Raw genomic sequence first — 21,129 nt, 5'->3', positions numbered from 1 at the left:
CCGGAGCGTCGCTAGGATTGCGCCAATTCCCTGATCGAGGCGAGGAGGACATTAAACGTCATTATGCGTCGGTGCGGCGCGGTTGTAAAACTCGTCATTCACGACAGGGAAGCACGCGCACTGTACCTACCTACCTACCTACCTACCTACCTACCTACGCACTCGTCGTCGATCGAACGCCGTCGAATTCAGATTTTCGCCGATCGATCGAAACGGAAAGTGGAGCGGATCCGATCGTTCCGACGAGTGAACGAGACCGCACCTCGCAGCCGGGACTTTCGCACGCCGGTCTCTTTGTTTCCTCTCCACCGATTTTCAGCCACGCTCCGGACCCTGCGCGAGTTATATTCGGAGAAACGAATCGGCGAGCGATCGCTCACACCGTTCGGCCTCCTCGTTTTCATCCGCTGCATAAGCAGCCGAGGGATTGCTAAATTTGTCTTACAATTAGACCGAAGGTAGTTAAGAGCGAGAAGGACGATCGCCCCGTGGTCCCGCTCAATCAGGCCCTCATCAATAACCGAAACCGTCGCTACGCATCGCGCTGCACGTTGTTGTTTTGCGTAACCCGTGTACATATACTTTTGTAAACCGATACGCGTAACGTACGATGTTTCGGTCATTAGCCCTGAAGTTAGTTAGTTCGCGTAAGAACCCCCGCAAGGTTACGAAGGGAACGGGTCGCGCTACCCTAACCATGGGAATCTCGGCTCGCTTGTACTCTACGTGTTTATTTGCCGGCAGCAGGTGAAGTTCCTAATTAACGCTACGAGAACCACGACTCTATGGGAAATCTGACCACCACCTGCCAAAACTCACCGCGTCCACTTGACGGCGGACCGTGGGGTGTTTGCCGATGGAATACTATACCACGTAATGGTGGGGTGTACGCCGCGTACACCCATCAAGGTATCCGTGTGCCATTATGCGACCGATACCCACCGTACACGTATTAGATTATTTTCGAGATATCAACCCCATGGGCGCTCGAACAGGTTCCACGGCGAGGACCGGGACACGGCGTCTTCTTTTTTCTTTTATCCCCTTCGAAGGAGAAACTGGAAACGTCCGCTCAATTATCCTGCCGTGTATTCGAGTGTCCTTTATTTCTTCGACAAGCGGATCGCTCGGTATTTTTGATAACCGAGCATATTCCTCGTCGTCGCGATGATCAGGGCTCTTTCAATTCGAATTGTGTCCCTTACAGGGTGGTACCCTTGACAGGGTTGTTTTCCCTTATATAAATGTAAAGAAGTTTCCTGAAAATCTGAGCTTGAGAATAACGTGTTTTGTTATTTGAAATTTTATAGGTCGTTGACGAATATATAGAAAATTATGGAAAATTGTGAATTCCCATAGACAATTTAACGCTCTATAAAAAAAAGTCTCTTATGATTTTTCGCCAAATCGACTGCTTCAAAAGTTATTCTAATGATAATTTTGTATAAATTGAACTTTGACTTCGAATTCAAGTTTCAAACCAGTAGATTTAGCGAAAAATCATCGAACTTTTTTTATAGAGCGTTAAATTGTCTATGAGAATCCATAGTTTTCCATAATTTTCTATATATTCGTCGACGACCCATAAAATTTCAAAACAAAACACGTTATTCTCATGTTATTTCCATAAGTAACTCCGTTGCCAATGCGGACTATCATAGAGTTGATATCAAAAGCTCGGATTTCCGACAATTTCTTTACATTTACTTAGAGGCGTTTAAACCCCTGGGAGCATCGAAATTCGAAAACAACCCTGTTAAGGACCACCCTGATGTCCCCCCATCCAAGAAGTGCAGGTTGTCGAAGAATCTCTTCTCCTCTTCGAAACGTCACGCACCAAAAGTCTGGAAATTCCGAACGTCGTTGTCCCGATGAACATCCGTTTCATATTCGGAATGAATTTTGTCGAAAAATCGTACGGTTTCCGCAACGAAGCGTCGCACTCGGAGATCGACAAGTGCCCATTAATTTCGACGACGAGGAAGTGTTTCCGGATCCACGATGTACGCTGATGATGATATTTTCGGTACTAAATTGGCACCTTCGGTTGTCAACCTGCGTATCGTTTGTCGGCAATCGTGTTACACGCACCGCGCGTGTGCGTGTGGGTACTTTTGCATTCCTTTGTACCCGAACCCACCCATATACTTTGGTACGTACATATGCGTGTAAACGCGTAGATGGGTACACGTTACATACGCTTACATCGCTCGTAGGTTAGGTGCCGCCGGGGTTATGGGAACGGCTCTATCCGCGGGCTGGTTCAAAACTATAATTACCTTCGAGTGCGGTAAGCTTGTGGGACCCTCGACCATGGCTGTTCGGTATTACGCCACGGCCTCGTTGCCGGTGATGCGTGAACGGACGTTCGATAAATTTACTTATTTTTAATAAACTACCGAGCTTTTTCCGCGGAGATCCGTAGGGGAGGGTAACGTAATTGAAAATTTCGAAGGTCTTGTATATTTGGTAGTTGGAACATTCGACCGCCGTCTGGTACAGATGAAGACGCGATTAAGCACTCGCCTGCAGTCGTTAATATATCGGATAAGTTGAACGGATGTATGTATAAAAATTGAAACGAACACCGATTATAGAAAATTGTTATTCGACAAGTTTTTTCCAATTGCCAATTATCTGCTCGAAAGTTGACTCCTTTCATAAATCCAGCAGTATGCAGCGGGCGCCCCGTTTTATTTCGCCGTTTATCAAAACTTTCAATGGACAGTCGCTAGCGAGTTCGTAATTATTCCTGAACCAATTTATTTAACACGGGCAGTTGATGGTTTTCGCGGGCTGGTGGGAGCCAGTCGATTTTCGCTGAAATATTAACTCGCGTTTCGCCGTCGATCGCCTCGGTGTGCGCCGGCACCGGCACGTATATAGGTGCCGCGACGTCTGTGTCCCCGTACAACACACGGATCGCGGTTGCATCGCGTCGTACCCGGCCCTCGTCATTTCGTTACCAGTTCCCAATTTTAAAACAGCTTTGATCGATTCGCGCCTCTGACGAGAAGGGGGTTGGCGAGCTGACTCGTCGAACGTACAACTGGCGGCCGCTTTAATTTCCAAGGTACAGAAGAAGAAGAAGTAGAAGGGGTTCCGGAATACGGGAACGAGGATACCGGCTCTACGTGTATCCGTGTGTGTGTACAAAAGCGCGGCGGAACGGGGGTGAGATTGCCTTGTCACCTTGACAAATGGTCCGAAAGGTATATAACGCGTTGGAATCATGGCGGTGCACGGCAGCGACCCTGGAACGCCCCGTACGCCACGTTTCCACACACACGAAAACACCGCCGGTACATTTTCAACACGAATAAACGCACTTCGCCTACGTGTATGGGTCCGTAACTCGGTACTACCTATGCGTATAAAGCACGTGGCTCGTCTCCCACGACATTGCCGCGAGTCGCCACAAATTTCGACTCCCCCGAGCCGCCGCCGCCGTCTCGTCGTATGTGTACTTATAGCATAGGTTCGATATATCTATGCCTATAGCCTTATAGGCGTACTACGGGTTCCACGAAGACGTTGGGATTTCAAGCGACGGAATATTAGTCATTACCGATTGACAGCCACCCCGTATATATACGCGCGAACCGGAGGAAGGTGAGCTTTTTTTTTTCAAAGTGAGGAAAATTACCGCCTGCACTCGATAAATTACCTACATTCAATTATCGCGCTCGAGGTCGACCTCGATCAGCTGTCGTCGCGAAACTTGAATGGAGTTTTTTTTTCTCGCCTTCGTGGTTTTTCTTCTTTTTTTTTTCTTTTCATTTTTTATTTTTCATGTAATATACTTTCGAAAATAATTACGTAATCACAATATACCCCTTCGAAAAAGCGCTCTTTTTCGGAATTTCGACTTTCGAATCAGACGTTACATACATATACTCTACCTACTCTGGTTTTGTGCGAGTTGGAAAAAAACAAACTTAGTCTTAGGTCATGGATCTTCAATGAAGAAATTTCATTTCTTCCCCTAGATAAGTAAAAAAAATGTTTGTAAGCAAAATCATATCTGAAATTGAAAAAAAAAATGTTTCAACCCCCATTTCATTTTCAGTATTTATTCTTATGACGTGCAGGGAGGAAAGGAATCCTCCAATTTTTCGCTTTTGGGTCAGAAAAATTTACATATCTCGATGGATTAAATTCATAGGTCAATTTACTCAACGGAGTCGTGTTTCCGAGATTAAAATACGTTGGAAGAGTTTCCTTCCATCGTTTTTAAGAAAAAGTTCATTTTTGGCTTAAGAATCGAAAAATTCCAAATACCCCTATCCATCGTATTCTTAGGTATTTCGATTATACAATACAGAAGCCAAATTGATCTGACTATACAAAATTCATCGAGTTATCGCCAATTTATTGATCCAAACGGTGAAAAATCAAGGACGTCTTGATGGGATCTACTCCCAATTCAATTTAATCGTCGCCCATGTCACGCGTCAGCGATCCTCTGCCTATTCTGAAATTTATAGGGGTTAAAGTAGAGGTAACAAATTGATTTTTGAGAATTAAAAAATCTTTTTGAACATGGAGAGTTTTCAGAAAAATGAAAATTAAATTTCCAAGACGTCTTTACGTGGTCATATGTGTATATTATGTTTCTAAAAAACTGATTAATTTCGCGTTCAAGTGCGGAAAGAATCCTATCGAATACGTAAGTTTAGGAATATTTTTTTTTCAAATTCCACGCGGGCGAAATTATTGCAAATCGCGGAAACATCGAAATTTACATTTAATAAGTGATCTGAGCACGGTTTCCAAGACGTCGGAAAAGTTTCGACAAGCTCGACAAATATTTCGGGAAAAGCGGTCCGTTTGCAAAAGAATGCGAGAAAGCAAACGACCAACGTTAAGAGATACGGACAACATGAAATTCAAATTGCGATAACAACATGTAGATTGACAAAAAAACAAAAAAAAAAAAAAAACTCTCAATATGCACGTGAAGCGTAATGATCTGAATTGAATGAAAATTATGGAACAAAGATTCAACCGACGAATGAAATTAAATGCGGCGCACGCATGCAATGCTGGTACAGTAAAACGTCATGTACATTCGGCTCCGCAAATGCGATGTGTATATTTTGACCCAAGTTAGGCTCGATCAATCTAGTAGTACCTACCGTAGCAGTAAGTGCCCACCTAATACTCCCGAGTAGTAGTCACAAATTGACCAAGTCAAACTAATGACCCGTAGCTCCATCGGGGAGAATCGTATTTTAGTATTTTTCCTTTTTTTTTTTTCAAATTTTTTATCCTTTTCGTTTTTCGCTTTCTCTCGGGTGTTGCGCAACGCACACGCCATATCGTAAACCGTACATATACGTATACATATATGTATATGTAAAAAACCGTTCGATCGCTAGACGTCACAAAATCCATCTTATTAGCCACTAGATTAATGGATGTGGCAATTTCTGTGTGCGTTGTTATACGTGCGAATCGGTCCGCTAAACTTCGGCGCGAGAAAAAAAGTTATCTACTCTTCATTACACCGTCAACACCGATAGAACTCGAAAAAACAAACCGATAAAACCTATCAGAGTAATTAGCGAAAGCAAAAATTATTTCGGTGTAAGAAAAGCGAAAGAATATCTGGGATTCGGACAGGATGTAACCGAACTTGTTACGCGCACCTGCCCTTACGTTGTAAAAAATTTGACAATATCTTTTTTGTTTTTTTTAATTCCATTCTCATTCCGCATAGTTCACATGAGTATCTATATTACGCTCAACAGTGACACGCTGACAGGTAACATTAAATATATAGGGCGGAAGAATAAAAGAAGTATTTTGTGCCCCGCGCGAACGATTTTCGAAAATAAAAGAAAACAAAAAGTTAGAATAACGAGGAGATATGAAGGGGGAGAAAAAGAAAAAAAGAAAAAAAGAAAAAAAAAAAGAGAATGAAAAATTTGAAGAAATCTCTGCGCGTACCTCCCCGTTGCCCGCGATAACCCCCCGCCCCTTCAATTATAACATTAGCGACGTAATACGCATTCCCACACAGTCGGGACACGCAACGGTTAACGGTTGACCGGGCAATGCGACCGCAGCGTCACCTCATTCTCGCTTGTATCACGTCTATCACGTCCCACCCGTGCACAGGACACTGATTTTTTCCAGCCCACCCACACCCGCCCTCTGGACAGATGGGGTTCTCACGACCCCCTTACCCCCTTTAGGAACGTATGCATAATACGTATGTCCTTTCCCTTTCCCATTCACCCGAATTACCCGATCTCTCTTTTCGTCTTTTTTTCATGACGACCTCTTCCCCCGACGTTGCTGTTAATCGTACGCTGCACAGTGACGCGAATTGTCACAACATCAATCGAGGCTCGTCCGATCGGAGGGGCGTAACTAAATATTTTTCCTCCCGTAGCTCGTTATTCGGGGAGCGCCAAGCGGATGACCCAATTGCTTCGAAAGTTCGATTCGTACGGTTTTTTTGCCGGTGTATAACCGATTATCCGTGTACCCGAAGAGTCGTGTGTACGAGGAAAAGAACGAGTAAAAATAAGGGAAAAGAGAGAAAAAAAAAAAAAAAGAAAACCACGAAACAGTTGCACGTGTCGCCGTCGAAGTGCTTCAATTTAATGGTCATCGTTGTACCGTAACGCGGCACAGGTGACCACCGCGTCAGATTTATTAATTATTTACTCACGCGCGTTTGTACGGAGGGAACACTTTCGCTCCTCGTCGCGATGGAAAAAAAAAAGCGGCGATGGTTATTATTACGACGATACGATGGTAGTACGCGGTGTAAGTCGTGTAGAAGAAGTTTTTTCATGTGACGCATAGAAATATGCGGTGCAGAGATCGAATGCCGATGAAAAAATTAATAATGCACAAAGATTGTTTGAAATAATATTTCTTCGACGGAGGAGTGTAGTTGGGCGTCCCGTTTTCGGATTGCGGTTTGAAAAATGATAAGGGCGTATGGATTATACCCACCTATAATCGAGGTATCGCCCTTTAGGGAGGAAATGGGGAGGGGCGGAACAATTAAAACCTTGAAATTAAACGTTGCCATTTGCAATTCAATTGCCTGCCCTCTGACGCCTTCCATGAATAAATTAAAGCAGCTGCTGTTGGAGCAATTTCGCATAAAATATGAATACGAATATCATCCGTCTCGCGGTGTACCGCACCGCGACGTATACCGTAAGCACAGCCTCGCGCAGTCCCCCTTCATTCCTCGCCTTCGACGACTAGATCCCCACTGGATTAGACGCGGCTTCAAAAAATCATTTACTCCAGATTGTTTCAGGGCGGGCTCCCTCGCGCTTGTATGGGTGCCCGGTCGATTCGATGGTGCGAACCCGTTGAAACGGTAATGACACGTTGCGCGGACGGCGACGCTCAACGTCGTTATTAACAAATCGACGGGAAACTCCATCGAGTCCAAGCTTCGGCAGCGGACGCGCGTTCACCGCGGTGTGGTAAAAAAAACAAAAGTACCACCGTCCGCGCCGTTCGCACCAAATGCATCGTTCACGTGTCGCGTACGATTGAGCGAAAATTACGTGTCATTGAAAACATATTACACAACACCTACGCCGCGTGGTTTCTAACCGGATGTGTCCCGCGCCGATCGGCAGGGTTTGAGTTTTCGTTTATTTTGTTTTGTCGGTCTCCGATTACGAGGGGGCGAAATTTTCAGGGTACGGGTGATACGTAAAGTCGCGAAAGAGAATTTCTTCGCTTTGCAATAGGTTGTTAATTTAATTTTCTCTGTTTCAGGTCAGAAAACGAGCGCAAAATGCTAAATCCTGAAACTGGCTGTTACTCGGAATCCGTACGCGCGTGGTAAGTGACGATTATCAAATTGGCGACGATATTTTACAAAGACGAGGGGAAGGAAAGAGATCGTATGAAAAAAAAAAAACGACGAAAAGAGAAACGAACTGATTCGCGCTTTGAATTTACGGTCTGAAAAGATTGGTCGAAGCAGAATTTAGGCAGCGGTATGTATAAGGCAGGAATTTAGATCCTCGTGACGATATACCAAGCAATAAAAGGGTCGGTGCACGAGCGATGCCATCTTGATTAGCTAAGTAATTGTTACACCTGTCGCTACATTCACGAGCCACAATTATTCGGTGACCACCTTACAGACGACGCCCTGCGATTCGTATCTTTGTATATCGAATTGCTTCTATTGTCTAATTTTTATTCCCATTTTCTCACCTGATCGCTACCAGCTGCAACTTGATCCCTCTCGAACAATATTGTGAAAATCGGAATGCAAAATTACGAAAAATTTATTACAAATATCGTGGCATCGTGAATTACAAGTGACTCAATTAACCCCGTTAATCGTAATCGCAATGAAATGTTCTTTTTTTTTTTTCCCCAAAATTCAAATGTTTTTACTCGCACGCGCTTGCGGTCGAATGCCCGAATACACACACCGGATTTACCACGTTCGCGTTTTTCAAATTTATTATGTAATCTAATGTATAACAACGTTGGTACATACATGTACATATAATATTGCACCTATATTATGCATGTAGTAGTCACTTGTTCTTACGGCGCGCGTCTACAACGACGTATCAGCTGCACAGATTACATCATGTAGACGCCTAGGTGTGCGCTGCAGTCACGACGTCGTTTTGTACCTACAATCTACCGGTAGCTATGTATCCCGTGTTATACTATACCCAACTAATTAGTATTTCATGTTAATCAGCGACGCGTGGAAGTGCGATCGTCACGCCGACTTTACAAGCTTTGTATCGGAAGACGAACTCAACTGCGCAAGATTCGATCTACGGGGTGTGAAAAAAAAAATAGGGGAAGAAGATTCCGATGAAATAATAATAATAATAATAATAATAATAATAATAATTCCTGAACATAAATTTCTGAAAAATTACAAGTTTTTTTTTTCAACCGCCCGCCTTTTTTATCGGTTCGGTGTCTGTCCGTTGGCCATTTTTTTTTTTTTCATTTTTCGAGCACCGACGAATTTATTCGCGCACTTGAAAATGCCGTTTTCGGTAACCGCGATGTATATGTATATGCAATACGTGACATATAACCATTCGCGCGACGCTGGTCTCCGCGACGACCACCGTGTCAACGATCCTCCGTACAAGGTACTATATAAAATCGAAAAGCTCATAGGTATATATGTATGTACATATGTATTTGATATTGATAAACTCTCGCGTATTGTCACGTCGAGTGCCTCGCGGGGTGGCTGTGGATGAGGAAGAAAAAAAAAAAAAAAATATGAAAAAGTAAAAATAAAAAGAAAATAAAAAGAGGGAGCAGCAAAACTTGGGATTTTCATATGAAAAGACGATCGCACCGCAGCTGTACAGACCTAGTGCGATATTTAATAATAGAACCGCATCGGTTCGTTTCCCCCGTCCCCCGAGGGATGGTTATATTGTAAGAGCTTAATAACAATTTCTCAAGTATTCTGCAGCGAGTTCTGATCGATTACCCATATTGTTTATACGCGTGTAACGCGTATCGATCTACATGCGCATTGCGTCTCTCGCGAGTTATAAATCGCTGCTGAAACTGCTGTTGACTTATGGAAAAGAAGAAACGGGGCGTTCGTGGGTTAATCGTACGATATATTAATTCGCGACGCGTATAGGTAGGAGGTACGCGTTCTCCAATTTAGGTTGGAATATACGTCGTATACAATTTACATACGTATACGTATACGTATGGTGTATAATAAGCGCGTTGTTAATTCGTGATGTATAATTTGAGGTTGATATCCACGTCCATTGTAGACACATATACCCACACCCCATTTGCATTGCAAATAACCGGCTCTTTTGTACCAATTTAACCCCGACTTGGTAGGACTGCATATAAGACGGATAATTTGAATGGTTGTTAATACGATTAAAGGTTATCAGATCCACGACTTTGCTTGATTCTCGCGTGCGTTCTCCGTAACGTCAAGCCCCGGCCATTCGTCATCACGTGACGCCGCGGTACGCTCGTCATGATTTACTTCCGCTTCTTAATTATAATTATATTACAAATATACCGTGAACAGTGAAGAAATTTTTTCTTTTCAACGGGTTCGTTTTTTTTTTTTTTTTCTTTTTGTTCTTTTATTTCTTTCCATTTTAGTTCCTCAATTTTCCACGATCGTCGTGGAAAGGGAAATTTTTCGATTTTGCCATGGCGATAAGTTTCCAACTTTCAATTTTTTTCCATCATTGTCTGTACCCTTTATGAAAACCATGATTATAATTTTTTTTGCCATGGGTTTGAATATTTTGTCGAATGCAGTTTGAAAAAAAAAGAAAAAAAACAAAAAAAGACAACAATAAGATGCTCGCACTATTTCCTCGACCATGGAACAATACTCGAAGAGGAGATCGTCGACGACGAAAGAAAAAGGTTGAAAACCCAAAAATGAAAAACGAAAAAAAGGTGACTCCGTGAAGAGTCGCGTGCGTGACGCCGGGTAGTATCTCGAAGAAGAAGGGGGTTGCGGTGGTCGTCGTCACGCACCCTCGAGGTGTGCGTATACGTATATGAGTATAACGTGAGACGTTCGTTTCTGGTTCTGTTAACGGGGGCCGTTAACGCGTCTTGACGTAAAGGGGCGCCCTAATGCGGGGGATATAAGGTTACATTAGCAGCGAGTTGCCACGTTTTTATTTCGCGCAGTTCGCCTCCGTTACCGATGCGACGATGCAGGGTAACGTTACGTCTGTACGAGTGCGCCGCTCCTCTATCTCCACGTATATACAGACGCATACAACGGTGTACGAAAAGGGAAGCGGGAACGGGACGATACACCATTCCTCCTCCCTCGCTGTGATACAGCGCGGCGGTGTGGATATCCAACCGATTTACAACTCGGGAGCCGCTCCCTCGGCGTATCCCTAAGACACGCGTGATTAGCCCTTGCACCACCGAAGAGGGCGGGACGCCGGTAAGTTACTTGGATTACTTATATTATATCCTGCGGGACATAGGGTTGTAGCCTCTACGACATGAATCGTTTCCGCGATTTTAAAAGCCGCGAAAGGAGCGAATTTGTTTTTTTTTTTCTATTTTTTTTTTTTTTTTTTTTTGTCTCTTCACTCTCCGGTACGAGGGATTACAAACGTTTGACGATGAGAAAGAAGAACCGCGAAATCGAAATCGTTCGAATTTCATAACCCAGAAAAAGTCACTCGTACTCGGTCGGATGCTTCGAAGAAAAGAAACGAATATCGCCCGCGCGGATATATCTGCAATTTTTCTTTTATCATCCTCCGTCTGCTCATTTTTGTTTTCGACCGAAATAGACGACGGCAACCGAACGCGAGGAATTCGCTAGACCGGAAATAGTCGAAGACACGGTCAATTCGGTATATAAATGTATACTCGACGAAAAAAACTGAGCGTAGTGAAGGCGGCCGCGGTAACCCACATAAATAACCGGTCAAACTTTTCAAGCGGCTGTTAAACCGCGACAAGAACACGTGTACAATAGCAAACGTGTAGATATATATATATATGTGAAGCGTGCGCGGGACGTGCGTCCGTGATACAGGGGGTGGTATATGGATATGAGGTTTACCGAAAAAAAAGGAGGAAGAAGAAGAAGAAAGAAAAGAGTCAACCGCTCGCGCACCGACGCCGTGCACGGTATGGGAAATGCTAAAAAGTTGGTCAGTTTTACGAGGGTCCGAAAAATTTCTGTACGGGAAGAAAAACACCGACCGAGATTTTTTCCCTGTTCTTTTTTTTTCTTTCTGTTGCTTTTTTCCTCTCTCTTTCTCTCTCTCTCTCTCTCTCTCTCTGTTCCCCCTCTACTCCTTCTTCACCCTTGGCGCCGTGTCGGGGCCAGTTTGTCAAACGACCCTTCGGTATATCGCTTACGCGACAGCAAATTTGTCTTCGACGAGCAAAACAAACGTCGTGTATTCCGTGTGTGTGTGTGTGTGTAGGTATACCACTAGCTACTTGAACGGGGAGAAAACACAAACCCCGTGACGCAGTTCTGTGTATGGGCCATTCCACGTGAACCGGATCAGTCACCTCTCAGATATTTTTTTAATTTGGCATGTCGATTGTCCATGGGGAGTTAGGTTTTTGTGCCAAAGGATTTTTGAATTAGTGCAAATTTCGATTTATTATGAACAATCGAAAAATTGAGAGGCGGTTTCTTTAAAAAATCATAACTTCGTCAAAAATGATGTTAGATTTAATTTTTTTTTTTAAATTTTCGCGGATGAGGCTATAGATTTATGAAAAAAATAAATCGTGCCGAAAAAGTTTATTTATCATTTGTTTATTTGACAATGAATTTTTAAATGATTTTTAAAACACTGATGGATAGCACCGAAAAATTTAAAAAAAATGCTGACATATACTTTGAACTATACTACAGCCTGTGAATTAATTTCAGAGATGCGTTCGGCTTTGTTTTCGAGTAAAAAATCATCGAAGTTGGCGGCGCGCATAAATTCGAGCTCGTCGACGCCTATGCGCGTGATGACGCGCGTCGAGCGACAGAGACCCTATCTACTCTCTACGGACGCTACTTGGTGTACGCTCGACCGCGGTATTCACGAGTCGTTTTCGCGATGATAGACACCGTTAAAAAATCTGAAAAAAATTCCATAGCTTCCCCATAATACGGCAAAGCCATAGAGTGAGTTTCAGAGATGTGTTATTTCTCGTTTTCGAGATATCCGGACGCATTGGGACTCCGCGCTCGCTACTTGGTAGACACTCGGCGGCGGAATTCACGAGTCATTTTTGCGATGATCGACACCGTTCAAAAATCTGAAAAAAATTCCATAGCTTCCCCATAACACGGCAAAGCCATAGAGTAAGTTTCAGAGATGTGTTATTTCTCGTTTTCGAGATATAGGGACGCATATGGCACTCCGCGCTTGCTACTTGGACATATTAAGCCACAATAATATCTCAAAAACGAGAAATAATACATCTCTGAAAATAACTCTATGGCTTTGCCGTGTTATGGGGAAGCTATGGAATTTTTTTCAGATTTTTAAACGGTGTCGATCATCGCGAAAATGACTCGTGAATTCCGCCGCCGAGTGTCTACCAAGTAGCGAGCATGGAAAGTCCCAATGCGTCCGGATATCTCGAAAACGAGAAATAACACATCTCTGAAACTTACTCTATGGCTTTGCCGTGTTATGGGGAAGCTATGGAATTTTTTTCAGATTTTTGAACGGTGTCGATCATCGCAAAAATGACTCGTGAATTCCGTCGCCGAGTGTCTACCAAGTAGCGAGCGCTGAGTCCCAATGCGTCCGGATATCTCGAAAACGAGAAATAACACATCTCTGAAACTTACTCTATGGCTTTGCCGTGTTATGGGGAAGCTATGGAATTTTTTTCAGATTTTTGAACGGTGTCGATCATCGCAAAAATGACTCGTGAATTCCGTCGCCGAGTGTCTACCAAGTAGCGAGCGCTGAGTCCCAATGCGTCCGGATATCTCGAAAACGAGAAATAACACATCTCTGAAACTTACTCTATGGCTTTGCCGTGTTATGGGGAAGCTATGGAATTTTTTTCAGATTTTTGAACGGTGTCGATCATCGCAAAAATGACTCGTGAATTCCGTCGCCGAGTGTCTACCAAGTAGCGAGCGCTGAGTCCCAATGCGTCCGGATATCTCGAAAACGAGAAATAACACATCTCTGGAAATAACTCTATGGCTTTGCCGTGTTATGGGGAAGCTATGGAATTTTTTTCAGATTTTTAAACGGTGTCGATCATCGCGAAAATGACTCGTGAATTCCGCCGCCGAGTGTCTACCAAGTAGCGAGCATGGAAAGTCCCAATGCGTCCGGATATCTCGAAAACGAGAAATAACACATCTCTGAAACTTACTCTATGGCTTTGCCGTGTTATGGGGAAGCTATGGAATTTTTTTCAGATTTTTGAACGGTGTCGATCATCGCAAAAATGACTCGTGAATTCCGTCGCCGAGTGTCTACCAAGTAGCGAGCGCTGAGTCCCAATGCGTCCGGATATCTCGAAAACGAGAAATAACACATCTCTGGAAATTACTCTATGGCTTTGCCGTGTTATGGGAAAGCTATGGAATTTTTTTCAGATTTTTAAACGGTGTCGATCATCGCGAAAATGACTCGTGAATTCCGCCGCCGAGTGTCTACCAAGTAGCGAGCATGGAAAGTCCCAATGCGTCCGGATATCTCGAAAACGAGAAATAACACATCTCTGAAACTTACTCTATGGCTTTGCCGTGTTATGGGGAAGCTATGGAATTTTTTTCAGATTTTTGAACGGTGTCGATCATCGCAAAAATGACTCGTGAATTCCGTCGCCGAGTGTCTACCAAGTAGCGAGCGCTGAGTCCCAATGCGTCCGGATATCTCGAAAACGAGAAATAACACATCTCTGAAACTTACTCTATGGCTTTGCCGTGTTATGGGGAAGCTATGGAATTTTTTTCAGATTTTTGAACGGTGTCGATCATCGCAAAAATGACTCGTGAATTCCGTCGCCGAGTGTCTACCAAGTAGCGAGCGCTGAGTCCCAATGCGTCCGGATATCTCGAAAACGAGAAATAACACATCTCTGAAACTTACTCTATGGCTTTGCCGTGTTATGGGGAAGCTATGGAATTTTTTTCAGATTTTTGAACGGTGTCGATCATCGCAAAAATGACTCGTGAATTCCGTCGCCGAGTGTCTACCAAGTAGCGAGCGCTGAGTCCCAATGCGTCCGGATATCTCGAAAACGAGAAATAACACATCTCTGGAAATTACTCTATGGCTTTGCCGTGTTATGGGAAAGCTATGGAATTTTTTTCAGATTTTTAAACGGTGTCGATCATCGCGAAAATGACTCGTGAATTCCGCCGCCGAGTGTCTACCAAGTAGCGAGCGCTGAGTCCCAATGCGTCCGGATATCTCGAAAACGAGAAATAACACATCTCTGAAACTTACTCTATGGCTTTGCCGTGTTATGGGGAAGCTATGGAATTTTTTTCAGATTTTTGAACGGTGTCGATCATCGCAAAAATGACTCGTGAATTCCGTCGCCGAGTGTCTACCAAGTAGCGAGCGCTGAGTCCCAATGCGTCCGGATATCTCGAAAACGAGAAATAACACATCTCTGGAAATTACTCTATGGCTTTGCCGTGTTATGGGAAAGCTATGGAATTTTTTTCAGATTTTTAAACGGTGTCGATCATCGCGAAAATGACTCGTGAATACCGCGGTCGAGCGTACACCAAGTAGCGTCCGTAGAGAGTAGATAGGGTCTCTGTCGCTCGACGCGCGTCATCACGCGCATAGGCGTCGACGAGCTCGAATTTATGCGCGCCGCCAACTTCGATGATTTTTTACTCGAAAACAAAGCCGAACGCATCTCTGAAATTAATTCACAGGCTGTAGTATAGTTCAAAGTATATGTCAGCATTTTTTTTAAATTTTTCGGTGCTATCCATCAGTGTTTTAAAAATCATTTAAAAATTCATTGTCAAATAAACAAATGATAAATAAACTTTTTCGGCACGATTTATTTTTTTCATAAATCTATAGCCTCATCCGCGTAAATTTAAAAAAAAAAATCAAATCTAACATCATTTTTGACGAAGTTATGATTTTTTAAAGAAACCGCCTCTCAATTTTTCGATTGTTCATAATAAATCGAAATTTGCACTAATTCAAAAATCCTTTGGCACAAAAATCTAACTCCCCATGGACAATCGACATGCCAAATTAAAAAAATATCTGAGAGGTGACTGATCCGGTTCACGTGGAATGGCCCGTATACGTACGTACAGCGTATACACCACCCTCCGAAGATCACCTTATGTGGGATTGCAACAAACTTCAGGGTTTCTTTTCTCCCTCTCGTGTTCTTTTCCATTATGCGACCACCCACGCGACTGCAGCGTGCGTATATTTGAAGATGGAACACGATATGTGTCTATGTATGTACCTTGTACGTACGTTGGTACTGCGTGTGTATACGGGAATTGTGTATACCGCGTGTTGTGCTTACGAGCCACGTGCCGAATGGGAAATTTTGCTTCTCTATTTTCCATTTATTATTGTCTTTTTTTATTTTTGTATCGAATCTGTAGACGCGCAGGTGCACGACAACCTTTTCTCGTTATTCTGATTTTTTTTCTTTTGTCTCTTTCAAATGGATTGTAATTTTCAATCGAGAGCAAAACTCGATGAAAATATAATTGTTGAATTTCGGACACCATTTTGAGGAACATCTAAAGCTATGGGTTCGGCGATTTTGTGGCGCAAAATGTGAATTTGTTGCGAAATCAATTTTAGGGCGGTTTTCGTATATATTAAGTTATTTCGTCGATTAAGTTATAGGTTGAAATAAATCCCAACAAGATATCCTTGATTTTTCATATTTTAGTTACAACTCGATCAATTTTATAGTAAAAGCGATTCAGCTAGCGAAAAATTTGCCCTACACATTCCTTCGGTTCTGATTACAATAAGAATTTGTTTCCAATAACCCATTCGCATTCCTGCACTCTTGAATATACGCAGGTATATACATATATGTATATATAACATTCGCATACCGTAGTTATATCTCATATATATTTCCACGAGGATTTACATAAATTATATTTTATTCTTCTCGGAACATTAATTTCCTATATGTTTACCAGTGGAGACGCTGAAGGATGCAGTTTTTACCGCGCCCCAGGTTTTATGTAACAATATCGTATACCGCGAAACCATACAGTCAATAGTTTTATACCTCGCTTACCGCAAGGTCCTTCCTTTTAGTTTCCGAGATTTCGCCATTTTTTTTGGTCTCTTTATATTTCCTCTCGTTCCTATACGCACTTCGATTCAGCTTCTCTGTTTTTCTTCACCTCGACTGTAACGACCCGCACGCCATTAGACGCGCTCCTCTTCGTCCGGAATTTTTTTCGAATCTCGACACTTTCGTGTCAACACAACTTTACCCCTCGGAGATCCGTTGCATCCGGCGTTGTCTCATCCACTCATTTTGTGAAATCCATCCATCCCTCTGTTTGCTCCGATTTACCGCGACCATTAACACCGTCCACCATAATACGGCCGCGACGCGCGTACTACTCGCTAGTACAGGATACATGCTCCGGATGGACACGAGTCCAATGTCGCAAGTCGAACGAACGATCGACTCGTTTTGAAAAAAAAAAAAAAAAAAAAAAACAACGAGTGAAAAGGGCGCAGCCGGACACCCGTCGGTGACGACAGTTACCCCCTTCGAATATACACGCGCACATACGTAACCTGTGGGTGGACGGATGGATAGCGGCGAACGAACGACTAATAGAGGTGTTAAACTATCTAATGGATTTTCCGAAGTAGACGTAGCCTTTATACGCTTGAGAATCTCACAGGCGAAGCCTGCAGCCTCCGTCCGCGGACGTGTTATGCATTGTGATTTATCTGGCCTATGATCAGTGGGCGAGACCCGGAGAGTCCTTCCGTACAATCGACCCGCGCCGCCACACTATATCGATCCTCGTACATTATACACAAAGATCGAGAGATCTACCGACGACCCAAACCCGATCACGCGTAGATCGATCGATCGCACTTGATAACCTCGATTTACCTAACGAATGATAAATTAAATCGCAACGCAGTATTTCAAATAATGCGTTTTCAGCTGCGTAAGACGGCCCCCCCCCCCCCCCACCCCCCGCATTTCGCACGATGGTTCGCGCGACGATTCGATCCAGGCGTGACTCGCCGGGCCCGTAATACAACGTCCGCTGCACGCAGGTTTCCGGCTGTGTATCCAAACGAGTTTTTCATTCGGACCGCAGATTTTTTTCGCTCCTCGTAGGAACGGAGGGGGGGGGGGGGGGGGGGGGGGCGCGAACATTGACGTGTGTACAACCGTTTTCAGTGTCGATGCAAAGTGAATGAAGGAACCACTTCAATCTAACCGTGTCGAATTTAATCGACAACCGCGAAAGGATTGCAGAATTCGATCTTGTGTACGGTGTGCGCGAGTAGCGCACGTTATCCGGGGGGCGTCCTCCTCTGGGGGCAATCCGAGCCAAAATTTTCGGGGGTCCTCGACTCCCCCCTTCGTGTCATCCGTCCGACCCGACCCAAGGGGCGGGGGGGGGGGGGGGGGGGGGGGGGGAGAGGGAAGCGCTTCGCTCACCGAAAATCGCGTACCGTACAGAGTGCAGCTGCGGATCGGAACCCCCAGCTGCTTTTGGTTTTGGTTCCGAGGGTGACGCTTATTTCTCGATGACGTTCGAGCGTCCCGTGTATACATCGTATATTATATTATATGTACCGCGGAGCGAAGTGAACGGATGGGCGGATGGATGAACGGACACTAGCGCGTGTCCAATCCGGGTACCTTGTTCCCCGTTGCGACGATTTGTTACGCCGCTATTATAACTGCCGCCCTCGAGAAAGTAGACAGCGCCCTTCACCGAAATCTTCCTCGCGTACCCCGCCGCACCGAATCGCCGGATATATCCTCAAATCTGGTCCTCGCCAAATAACACGTTTCGCTGTTTTCGTCGATTTTCAATATCTTTCCCTCGGACTTTCGATCGCTAGGCGCAGCGTAAGTCACGCGACAGTTTTTTTTATTTACTTCATATTCCTCTCCTCCGTGGAGTTCGGTAACGGGGTGCCTGCGAAGCGTGGAAGTCGGAAGTGCATCTCGTTCGGGATGATGTGGAAAGCTGACGTGTACGTTACGTAGAAGCGTAGCGTAGGATGTGTGCAAGCGCGTCCTGTGCGGGGAAAGGCCTTGGGGACTCGGAGGGTAAACAGTGCGAATAAACCACCGGGGAGATGGTTACCCTATGGGGTGAATCCACCGCTGGGACCCGCTACGTGTATATTCAAGCGGCGTAAACGATTCTATAAATATTTTATTGCTTAGTGATTTGATTTTATTACTGAGGTAATCGAATGATGTTACGATCAATGGCGAAAATAATATGAAAAAAGAAAACAACCGGCGGGCTCCCCCCCCTGCCGCTCGCTTCCGTGGAATGCGTTTAGCGGTGCGGAAACGAAGCGGAGATAAAAAAAAACAACGAAAAAATTGTATCGGGGTTAATTTTGCGTCGATCGCGAATCAGTTGTAGATTTGTTTATTTTATTTCATTCGTTTCGCGAACGCGGCGCAGGTGACGATCGGCCGATGCAGATTATATCAACGCGCGGTACGTTCGGCTGGTATCGAAAAATTGCTCGTTTGGCAAAAATTTGATAAATTAGCACTTCCCGAATAATTTTTGTCGCTAGTATAACGTAATTTCCTGTCGAGTGGGGAGGAACGGGAAAACGGGGGAACGGGGGAAGCGAGGCGTCGACGCGATGGGACGTGGTCGAGGCCAACGGAGGCCGACGGAACTCCGACTGTATACAGAGAGAGAGAGAGAGAGAGAGAGAGAGAGAGAGAGAGAGAGAGAGAGAGACCGGGCGGCGAACGGAAATTGGCCCGATGACATTGATTAAAGCGTTTAGCGGTGCGGCGACAATGCCGTTAATTAATCGGATGTGGTGATGCGCGAGGCTAAGATTTCGAGTCTCCCATTAGGTTTGGTAAATTTATAACGCCTTGTGCGATAAACCTGCACCCTGTAGTGCTTGTCCGCGCGTCCGCCCTAGTTTGCCTCGGACACCCGTTACAATGATATATATCGTGGAACGACGTAACGAGTGCGAAATTTCCCAAGGTTTTTAGACTGGTTCTCCATGTTTTCCTTTTTTTTTTTTTTTTTTCTCAAAAGCTGCGATTTTAGAAAACTAACAGGTGTATATATGTATAGGTTTCTGTATACGTACGTTGTAACATCGTCGCTTCCTTGAATTTAAAATTCGTTTTAACGAGTCACGTGCGAGTTTACCAAATTCGTTATACACAATTATGTAGGTGTAAAGGTGTTTTGTACAATGTCCATAGGGAAACAGTTGTGAAAAATGGGAATTTTTGTAAAAATTCGATAAAACATGCGCGATGCGCGGACGCCGTTCAGCACCACGGCGATAATTTCCGCGTGCAAGCAGTGGCGCAACCGTTTCCTCAAAAGTCTCGTTGTTTGCCTCGGAGAGGAGAACAAAAAATTAAAAAAAATATATAAAAAAGAGAATAAAAAAGAGAAAATAACACCAACGAAAACGGCGTAGCGAGGAGCGGGAGCGAAGAGAGATTAAAAAAGTGAAACGCAAAAGGGAAGAATTGGGAGAAAAAAAAAAACATAAATATGCAATATCATCGGACAAATGAGCATCACACCTCGGAGCGAAGGGTCGACAGTTGGCTACCTGAAGCGATTTATTGGCGAGTTTAAAAGATGCGGCGCCCTCGGCATAAGTCAGTCCTGACGGTGACCGAACAGGTCGCGTTACCAATCAGCCGAGCATTCATCGGGTCGGGCAAACCGCCCGTACGTAATTAGGTAAGCAAAGTACCTCTGCCAATCCTCTCTACTCCTTCCAATATTCGGCTCCCGATGTCTCGATTTTTTCATTCCGTACGCCTTTTGGTTTTTTTTGTTTTGTTTTTTTTTTGTTTTTTGGTTTTGGTTTTTGTTTTTCAACTGAAATTATCTCGGCAATGTTACTGATTCGGAAATTTGAGTGGATTTAGACGGAAAATTGATCGATTCGTGCGTACGCGTCGGTTGCGATCTACGGAGCCTGTGAATAAAGCGATAATCAAACTTTGGGGTTATTGAACGGAACGAAATATTAGGGAGGTTCGAGCGAAGTAAACTCGTACGCTTCAACTCGTACTTATTCGTAACGTGTTAAATAAGGATGCTAATCGTTTACTCCGTCAGTAATAAGATTTACACTCGACAACGCGGTATATATAGGCGTGGGCGTCTAATAATTACTCTACGGGTTTGGGCTTTGGGCGCGCCACCAACGGCAACGGCAGCTGCCACCTCTTGCTCAATAACTCTTCTGTTCCCTCGTTGCGGGGCCTTGTTTGTACAAGAATTTGAAAAATCTGCTAAAAATTGTGTTCCCTTCGAATTAGCGAGTTTCGCCATCAACGCACGGCGAGTTTTTCCTCCGAAACACTTTTCAAAACTCATCGGCTCGTCAATTATCGAAATTAAAAATATCGAAAAAATTTGTAACCTAATAGCCGCGCAAT

General features: G+C 44.1%; 1 protein-coding gene across 2 annotated transcripts in view; it reads left to right on the top strand.

The window, feature by feature from the left end:
- Positions 1-21,129, top strand: part of LOC105685260 (transcription factor Sox-2) — a 96,478-nt gene that overhangs the window by 41,943 nt on the left and 33,406 nt on the right. For both annotated transcript variants that reach the window (XR_002305633.2, XM_012399219.3), the window contains exon 2: positions 7,762-7,827. Coding sequence is in view for 1 of the 2 variants with exons in the window: in XM_012399219.3 (XP_012254642.1) it covers positions 7,762-7,827 (66 nt within the window). In the remaining variant the exon portion in view is untranslated. The remainder of the gene's footprint in view (positions 1-7,761; positions 7,828-21,129) is intronic.

This window comes from Athalia rosae, chromosome 1 (assembly GCF_917208135.1).
Source record: "Athalia rosae chromosome 1, iyAthRosa1.1, whole genome shotgun sequence".
Taxonomy (NCBI): Eukaryota; Metazoa; Arthropoda; class Insecta; order Hymenoptera; family Athaliidae; genus Athalia; species Athalia rosae.
The sequence above is the reverse complement of the archived record's forward strand: the minus strand, read 5'-3'. Positions and strand labels throughout refer to the sequence as shown.